Source organism: Propithecus coquereli, unplaced genomic scaffold, assembly GCF_000956105.1.
Source record: "Propithecus coquereli isolate 6110/MARCELLA unplaced genomic scaffold, Pcoq_1.0 Scaffold12, whole genome shotgun sequence".
Lineage (NCBI taxonomy): Eukaryota > Metazoa > Chordata > Mammalia > Primates > Indriidae > Propithecus > Propithecus coquereli.
Genome location: NW_012136080.1, coordinates 10,396,571 through 10,406,839, shown reverse-complemented (window position 1 = coordinate 10,406,839; position 10,269 = coordinate 10,396,571). Strand labels below are relative to the sequence as shown.

General features: G+C 34.4%; 1 protein-coding gene across 1 annotated transcript in view; it reads left to right on the top strand.

The window, feature by feature from the left end:
* Positions 1-10,269, top strand: part of TOPBP1 (topoisomerase (DNA) II binding protein 1) — an 83,388-nt gene that overhangs the window by 29,095 nt on the left and 44,024 nt on the right. The window contains exons 12-14 of the mRNA XM_012663361.1: positions 137-309; positions 4,021-4,232; positions 5,791-6,077. Of these exons, the coding sequence (XP_012518815.1) occupies positions 137-309; positions 4,021-4,232; positions 5,791-6,077 (672 nt within the window). The remainder of the gene's footprint in view (positions 1-136; positions 310-4,020; positions 4,233-5,790; positions 6,078-10,269) is intronic.

The following is a 10,269-nucleotide window of genomic DNA, read 5'->3' as shown; positions in this document are numbered from 1 at the left end:
ATGAGCATATGTAAGTTTGTATTAAAGTAAAATTTCTTTTCTTCAAAACTAAAATTACTGCTCCTATAACTGAACCATTGTTAACCCCTGGTTGCTTATTTCAGGTTGGCTTTATTGTTTCTCTTATTTTTAAAAGGTTACGTGTATAGACTATCAGACTTTAATGGATCCAAAGTCGAATCCTCTCTTCACACCAGTCCCAGTGATGACAGGAGTGACTCCTTTAGAAGATTGTGTTATTTCCTTCAGCCAGTGTGCTGGAGCAGAAAAAGATTCTTTGATATTCTTAGCAAAGTGCCTTGGAGCGAGGTATGTAGTATTTTCAGTGTATCTGCTATCGCAGTATACCTTTTTATATATTTGTTTTGACTTGCTGGAGAGTACTCAGATTAGAATTTGCTTGCCATGTCTTTATTATATTTATGGGTGGTGTGTAGTGTGTCTTTGTGAAGGCTCAAGGTGGCAGAGGGGAAGGTGCTACTAGATAGATGCCTGGCAAACTATGGGCATTAATGCTTTATTGGATTAGCTATCAGGAAAGGGAATATTTAATGCTGATACCTGGGCCATTACTGAATAAGTGCTTGTCTAAAAATTATATTCTTCCATGTGCCATATGGATGATTTATTCTTTCTCAGTATAATTTCACTGGTTTGGGGCCAGAAATAAAACGTTAAGTGGGGGCAATGAACACTTTGATAGAAAGAAAATGGATTTAAAAGTTACTTCCAAAATCCATATTGATCCAACCCCTAATTGAACATTAGATGGTAGCTGTTTAAAAAAGAAGCAGAACCTTATTATATCAATAAATGTAAATGAACTGAACTTTTACATTAAAGGTAAAATACTTTTAGGTTATATCATAAAGCAAAACATGACTATGCTTTTGAACAAGAGACACACCTAAAACAAAGTGATTCAGAATATTTGGGAGAAACAAAAAAGATGGACAAAATTTGTTAAGTAAATGCAAACAGAGAGAAAAAGAGTTACAGTTTTACTGTCAGACAAGTTTGAATTCAAATAAAAAGTCATTAAACACAGCCTGAGCAGCGTAGCGAGACCTCATCTCTACAAAAAAAAAATTTTTTTTAGTTAGCTGGGCATGGTGGCACATGCCTGTAGTGCCAGCTACTCAGGAGGCTGAGGCGCAGAGATTGCTTGAGCCTAGGAGTTCGAGGATGTGGTGAGCTATAATTGCACCACTGTACTCTAGCCTTGATGATAGAGCAAGACACCATCTCTAAAAAAAAATAAATTTTGTTAAAAAACATTAAACAAGAAAAAGAAGAGTACTGTAAATAAAGAGTGCTATTCACACTGAAAATATATATGTACCAAATAGAGCATCATTTATCATTTATAAAGCAAAAAAACCAGGAGATATAAGAAAGAATCAACAGAAGCATATTACTTGTAGGAGACTTCCTATCTTTTACTCCATGACAGGTCAGATTCACAGAAAACAAGGAAGGATATAGACTTAAACAGCATAATTAATTAGATATCTACCCTGAAACAGTAAACATACCTTTTCAAGTGCCCATGGACCCTCATAAACATTGCCTGTGAGAAAAATTGGCCACAAAGAAAATCTCAGTAATTTCTTTAATGTAGGAAGAGTGTAGACCATATTCTCTCATCACAGTGCAAAAAACTAGAAATGAATAGCAAAAATAGAAAATGAAAAGACCCTATCAATTGGAAATTTAAAAACTGTTTTTAATAACTCTTGTTTCAAAGAGGAAATCAAAACTATTTATAAGCTTAGAAGTAGCTATCAACCCAATAATAACAAGCAACCTATGTCCAGATTATACGCTTAAAATACCAAAATACCATTTCCCGCTAAAAGAAACCAAAGCTTGATGAAATGGTTACTTTCAGATCTGGGGGAGAAAATGTACTGGTAAATCTGAAACGTTTTGTCAGACCAGATAGCAAGGACATTATCACAGACTACTGAGGAGGGTTGTGTCAAAAGTATCTCCACTGCCCCAAAACAGGAAAATTTAAATATCAGTAACTGCAGTGTATCTAAACACATCAAATATTGCTTAAATCATAACTTCATAATGATGCCAAACAAACCAAGGTAATTGGTCACCTTCGCAAGATGCTGCAGAACCAACCCATTATTTTGAAAGCTGGCAAAGGGAAAAGATGAGGTACTTACTTTGCATTTCCTATACAGTCTGCATCTGGATAACATGATAGTGGATAGTGGATGAGGCAAAGTATCCCTTTATAGAGGTATTCCAACAAATAAGAAATGATAGGATCGTAACTCCTAATGAATGAAAAAATCTGGGCATTGTACATAAATCCAGTATATAGACAGCAAGACATTTATGTGCCTCCTGATGTAGGATATACCACTACCCTCAAGTAGTCTTGCCGAAATAATCAATCTGATAATGGTTCTCAATCCAAATACGAATTTGTTGGAAATACAGACAGGAGAGTAAATGTTAAACTATACCACAGTAATACAATCAGCAAAATCCAGACTTTGGTACAACTCTATGGTATGGATGATCCAGTGTCTTAAACAAATACATATTAAGGAGGTGGAGAAAGAAAGAGGAACATACAAGCTAAAAGACATAAACAGAAAACTAAATGTAGTCTTTAAGGATGTGTTATGTGATTAAAAAAGGGTAAAGAAGTGATTACCATAAATGTCCAACTAGTGGCTACTATTACGAGGGGAAGGAAGAGGAGTTGTCTGGCATGTAGGAGAGGTTCTGGGTGACTAGCAAGATTCTGTCCTCTGACATGGGTGGTAGATATAAGGGTTTTCACCTTATGATAATTCATTAAACTGTATAATTTCCTTTTTTGCTGTGTTCTATATTTGAATGATATTAAACAATAAAAAGGTTTTTTTAAAAAACCATAATTGTGGAAAATAACAGACATGACAACAGACTCCATTGGCTACAACTAAAGCGGTGCTCAGAGAAAAATTCAGTAAAGTGGCTATGCAGGAGATTAATATATGGAAATCAGTGACCTTCATATATACAAACGGCTAATTAAAAGAGCTAATGGAAGCAAAGGCAAGTTCAACATGAAACTTGAAAGAACTACAGAAAACTTGTAAGATGCTGTTGAGGGAAACAAAATATTTAATAAAGATTTGAACAGTAGGAAGGATCTGTATGTTCTTACAACAGAAGGCTAGGAATCATAAAGAAGTTTCCATTATCCCCTTTGTTAATGGATAAGTTTAACTTGATTCAAATTAAAATACCAACAAAATTTTTTTTAGGTCACTAAGCAAATTTATTCTAAAATTCATATGAAAATATTAGCAAGCAGGAAAGTCACGAAAATTCTGAAATAAGATCATTGGAACTAGCCCTAACAGTTATTAAAATATATTTTGTGAAACCTCACTAAATAACAGTGTGGTTATATGTAGCAGAAAGTTTTATGAATGAACAGCAAGTTGAGCAGTAAACTCAAATACAAATAGGAATTTAGTTTAGCATAAAAGTGACATTTCAAGTTGTTGAGAAACAGATGGCTTATTCAATAAATAGCATTTGATAAAATTGGAGCCTTATCTCAAACCAAAATGAATACCAAATGGATCAGTGGGTTAAATGTAAAAAATGTGAAAATGCTTTGGGAAGTTGTAGTAGGTTAAAAATATATAATGTGTTATTTATACGTTTTGCTCCTGTTATGGTTCCATGCCTCCTTTTGGAAGGAAAGGACAAGGTGGGTGGGTGATGACTAATTGAGGAGATAATTTTTCTATTCTTTGAAAGTCTAATTTACTTATTTTTTTTGTAAAAAGTTTATTATAGCAATACATTTTTATCCTAGAATAAACATTTGTAAGGGAATTAGCTTAATTTAGGATAGAATAAACCAACTTTTAATCAATGTGTATTTTCTTATGCTTACATAAACTCTAACCACACTGTTGTATTAGAAACTTTGTTCTAAATTTGCTGGCTAATTGTATATATGACGATTTGCTTTTCTTTAAATATAAATTTCAGTGTTCAAGAATTCTTTGTTCGAAAAGCCAATACAAAAAAAGGAATGTTTGCCAGTACACATCTTGTATTGAAAGAGCCAGGTGGTTCTAAATATGAAGCTTCAAAGAAGTGGAATTTACCGGCAGTCACTATAGCTTGGCTGTTGGAGACCGCTAGAATGGGAAAGAAAGCAGATGAAAGCCATTTTCTGATTGAAAATTCACCTAAAGAAGGTTAATACTTTTATTTTGTTCTTTTATATATATTTTTACAACTTAATGATTTGTGGGATATAAATGTGCCAAAGCTCCTTTTTAGGAAAGGTCATTGATTTCTACTTTTCAGGTTGGGTATAGTGAGCCACTGTTGGGCCTTTGTTACTGAGTGATCAAATAAATGTGTGTTCATAGCACAAATGTTTAATTTGTATCTGTACTCTCAAGTGTAGGAAGTATCTGAAAAGCTAGTTTGATGTAAAAAATGAAAGCTAGAGGATAAAAAATAATAGCAGGAGCAATCTAGGGGCTCAGTGTTCCTTCTGTGGCTCACACTAACACACCATTAGTTAGTGTGCTCTCTCTCCTCTCGTCTTTGGGCTTTTCCATTTTTACTATAGACCACCTCACGCTTGTGCTGCTCTTCCTCCTATCTTTCAATTCTCTGCTAAGATGTCACTTTGCCTGGGAAGCCATCCTTGACTCACCAAGTATGACCTTTATCATGCCATAACATTTTGTTGTACCATAACACCCTGTATTATCCCTTTTATAGCTCTTATTCCAGTGTTATAATGCTGGTTTACTTTTGTGTCTCCTTGCTAAACTATAAGCTCCAGAAAGGCAGGGAACATGCATGTCTTATGAATTATGTATTTCCAGTATCTGACATTGGGCCTGGCATGGAGTAACCATCTAATAAGTCTTTTTGTTAAATGTTGAAAAAAGGTAGAAAAAGGGGTGGGAGAATACAGTAGCCTCTCTTGTAAGATAATGACGTCGCTGGGCAAACTTCAGAGATGTATCAGCAGCTTGGAAATACCTCTCAGAGCCATTACTTTTTTACCCAGACAGACCAGAAATTTTATGACAGAGACAACAGTGACGTTTAGGTCATATTAACATATTAACTACCACGTGAGTTGTATTTTAACTCACGCTAGTTTTGAGCCCGGGGCCTCGTGAAGCATCTGTAAGTCATGTGTATCTTCACCTTGGGAGCTGCATGAACTATTTTTCAAGTTGCATATAACTCACACACAGAAAACAATAAAAAAATAACAAATTTTTCATTAAATTAGAAAGGATCATTTTATTTTCAAAGTTTTTATTCTATTTTTGTAGAATAAAATGCCATGGCCCCAAGGAAAAAATCTTTTTTTTCTAGTGTGGCATTCAATGTGTTAAAATTCCACTAAGGAGTTTCCAAGAACTTAACTGTAGTCAACTCTGAGTACATGTAATTGCAATTTTCTTTTTACTTTGCCATTGACTAGGGTGACATGCACTGATGTAGTTTTTGGCAAATAGGTTTGTTGAGACCATTTTAAGGTGTAAACAAGATAAAACAGGAAATCCATTTTTATTATTTGTTTCAGTTAATGTGCTTGTCTAACTCAACACATACATTAATACATCATCTGGTTTGCTTCTTGGAAAGTAGGTATGTAACTTTGTGGTTTAAAGAGTCCCTGAGGGTTAACATGAAAACTAACAAGATATAAACATTGCTTCTTGTGTATAGGAAAAAAAGTGGACATTAATGGCTCATGTTTGTTTCTTTTTAAATCTCTAGAACAAAGTCTGGAAACTGAAATAACAAATGGGATGAATCTAAATCCAGATACTCCAGAGCGTCCTGGCATACACCTGGAAACTCACAGAAAAACAGCTGTTACACCGTTAGATATGAACCGCTTTCAGAGTAAAGCTTTCCATGCTGTGATCTCACAACATGCCAGACGAGCTTCAGCCTCCCCAGCAACAGGACAGCCACTTCAGAAGGAGCCCTCATTACACCTTGATACACCATCAAAATTTCTCTCCAAGGACAAGCTCTTCAAGCCTTCTTTTGATGTGAAGGTAAGGTTTATAGGAAATGGTCCCAGAGTTAACAGTTTTATGAAGTTAAAGCACCAAATTCTGTCACCCCTAAAGTGTAGTATTAATAATAAATTTTCCAGAAGGCCAGGTGTGGTGGCTCACACCTGTAATCCCAATACTTTGGGAAGATTGCTTGAGGCCAGGAGTTTGAGATCAGCCTGGGCAACATAGTGAGACCTTGTCTCTACAAAAAAAAAATTTTAATTAGCTGGGTGTGGTGGTGCCTGCCTGTGATCCCAGCTACTCAGCTACTTGGGAGGCTGAGGCTGGAGGATTGCTTGAGCCCAGGAATTTGAGGTTATGTTGAGCTGTGATTGTGCCATTGCACTCTAGCCTGGGCTATAGAGTGAGATCTTGTCTCAAAACAAAAAAATTTCCAGATACATTGGCAAGTAGATTCATATTATTGAGTCCCAGTATGTATTGAGTCCCAATATATACACCCAGGGTTGAGGTACAGCTGTAGATACATGTGCTATGAAATCTGGACATCTGGATTCAAGTCTTAGATCTGTCTTGAACTGTATGACTCTAGGCCTTTAACATATCTGAGCATCAGTTTCTTTTATACAAAGAGGGTAGTAACACTTGCTCTGAAAACTCATAGATTTATTACAAGGATCAAATGAAATAGTATGATGAAATCATTTTATAAACTATAAAATAATATAAACACATTGCTATATATATTGATTCTAGGAGTGCACTGAGGGTTCGCTTTCTCAAATGTATATATATTATCACCTTACTTTTAGTATATGGCTCCCTTTCTGAAAAATCCGTTTGCAAATCAAGGGCTAATGTAACCTTCCAGATGGTTTTATTTCCCAAAGGTGATTTTTATCACTTCCTTTTGTAGATTTTGGCCTCTCAAGTGGCTGTTCAATCGTTGTCTATGATTTCTTTATCCATGAATCTTTGCAAAATTATTATACCCATTCATCTATTCATGTTTTGCTCATAGGGTATAAAGAAGCAATATTTTAATAATTTTTACTAATGTGTTTTGGAGCAGACTTATTATAAAGTTTATGGATTGTTCATCATCAAAAAATAAGTATTAATTGATATCCAGGACAATTTTGTCCAAATGAATTTATATCTTTACCTTGGTCAGAATTCCAGTGACCCGCATGGAAAAAATGTGTCTTTAATTTTATGATGAACTTAAAATTCTGAGTTTTCACATGAAATCTCTTTTGCAATAACATTTTGTATTGTGATTAACACTCTGCTGCTATTGCCATAAGAAATAAAGGAAAATCACTATCGTGGGAATTGCTAGATCTGGGATCAAACCTCTTCTTTGCCTCTTGCTGCCTTTTAAAAGCAAGTCAACCTCCTTGGACTTCATTATTTCCATCTATAACACACGGAGTAAATATGGATTATCTATAAAGTCTTATATCTCACAGACTTTTTATATAATAAATGAAATAATATTGGTAGGCAAAAGAATAGTAGAAATATTTCCAGCCATTCAGACTATTCTTTTTTCAACACTTTGCAATAAATTTTGCAGTGGAAAGCTGGTATTTCTAAAACAGTCTCAGTATAAAAAATACACATTTAAAGATTTCATTGTCTAGAGTCATAGTTTATTTAGCAGTGTTTTTTCTCTTTTGGTGGTACATAAATGCTTCATCTTATACTCAGTGGTTCTTCAAACTGATGTAATAATGTATATTTAATTCTTTACTCAAAACATAAAAGAGCCATGGAATAATCACAAAATTGGCCATCTGTTAGGCCTCACCAAAAAAAAATAATTCACCTCTTATTTAAGCTTAATTTTTAATTGATACACATCAGAAAAGTACAATAAATTGTTCTGCTAAATGAAATACTATTGTTAACAGTTGGGAAGCCACTGTACATGTTCAGATAGAGACCATTGCCAATACCTTAGAACCTTCTTCATGCCCCCTTCGCCACTTCCTCCCGCTTCCCTAAAGGTAACACTCTTGACTTCTGACACTGTAGTTTTGTTATGTTTGTTTTTGACTTTTAAATAGGTGGAATCATAGTATGTATTCTTTTGAGTCTGTTTTGTTTTTGTTGTTCAGCCTTCATTTAGGAGATTTGTCCATGTAGCTGTTCATAACTATAGCCCATTTATTTATTCCATTGCATAGATATATATATAATTTAACTTTTCAGTCTACTATTGATGGGCATTTAGTTGCTTAATAGTTTTTTGCTCTTACAAAATAATGTTGCTGTGAACTTTCTTGTGCATGGCTCTTGGAATCTGTGTGCATGTATTACTGTTTGGTATATACCTAGAAGTGAAATTGCTGGGATATTTTTCAACTTTAGTAGAGAATGACAGACTGCCAAAGTGGTTGTATCAGGGTATGCTTCCCACAGTAAGTGTAGTGAGAGTCCTTAGTCTTCCTTATCCTTGCTGATACTTGGTATTATAAGTTGTTTTATTTTACTTTTTACTTCAAAATAATTTCTAACTTACAAAAAGTTGCAAAATAAAAATAGTTATAAGGAATAGCCATTATATCATTTACTCAGATATATAATGTTTTCATTATTATTTTTAGAAATGTTATAATTTCTGTTGTGTTTCCCCATTAACCCAAAGTCTAAATTTCCAGGTGGAAGAACTTTTTATTTCATTTTAAATTTCTAGTTTTACTGCACTGTGGTCAGAGTGTTGTTTGTAATATTTTTACCTGACAGAACTTAACAAACAGTGTTATTTTTGTACCCTGGTATATGACTGATTTGGGGGAATATTCCTTGAAAAGACAGTTTATTCTCTGTCATGAGGGTATAGCATTTGATATATATCTAAAAGATCTAACTTATTGATTACATTGTTTAGATCTTTTATAGCCATTCCTGTTTTTTGTTCATTTGACCTGTCTTATACTAAGAGGTGTTTTCAAGTTTCTTATATTGGTGTGTTTCTGTTTCTCCTGGCATCTCGTGTGGTTTTTGTTTTAAATAAGTAGTTGCTTGTTAATTGGTGCATAGATATTCATAACTTGTTATGTTAGCTGGAATGTGGAATGTGGCTTTTAACGTTATAAATTATCTGGCTGGGCGTGGTGTTGAGCACTTATAGTCCCAGCTACTTGGGAGGCTGACATGGAGAATCACTTTAGCCCAGGAGTTCGGGGCTGCAGTGAGCTATGATCACACCATTGCACTCTAGCCTGGGTAACAGAGCAAGACTCTGTAAAAAATTTTTTAAAAACCCAAAAATATTATAAATTGTCTCTTGCCTCCTTTAATGCTTTTGGCTTGAAGTCTACTTTGGAATCAGGATTTCAATCCCTGCTCTCTTACAGTGTTCATTTACTTCATAAATTGAGCGTTCCTTCATTTTTAGCCATTTTGCATTGCTGTGTTTTAATTTTATCTCCTCTATACAGCATTGAGTTGGGTTTCCCTTTATTCACCAAGTTGAAAATATTTTTCTTTTAATTAGATAAGTTAAGCCTACTCACATTTAATATGACTTATATTTGGTCTCACTTCTATCATATGTTGTAATTAACTTGTGATTATGTTATACATATTGATATTATGCCTCTTCGCTTGGTGTGTCTTCTTTGTTTTTTTCCTTTTGGTATTAGGAAAGAGTTTAGTTTATTCTCATCATTACCATTGTATTAATACTTTTTAGGGTGCCCGTACTCCCCCTTCTCCTTACTTAACCTTTTATTTGTGAGTTTTAAATGTTTTTGACCCCTACTAATTGCCTCTGTAACAGTCACCCCTTTTCTCTCTTCTACTATTGTTAATTGCATTTTTTTACTTTATCAGAAAAGAAAATGTTGATATATTTGTCAACCCATTGACCTCACCCTTGCTTTGGTCTTAACTTTACAATTGAATATATGAAATACTCACTGGCCTTTGAGAAGCTTTCCTGTCATCTTTTGGCAGGATGAAGTTCATCCTTTAGAGGATTCCTTAGAAAGGGCACATGTGTACAGTACACAGTGAGTTCTGCACTTTAAAAACTTTTACTGTGGCCTTGATTCTTCAACAGATTGTTTGGATGTACTATTCTTAGTCTGCAAGGTTTTTTTTTTTTCCTTCTGGAGTTTGCTGAAAAATGCTTCTCCACTGCCACCTTGCTTTGTGTGTGTGGTTTCTGAAAAAATCCGATGCCAACCTATTATCTTATCTATGTAAGTTATTTCAT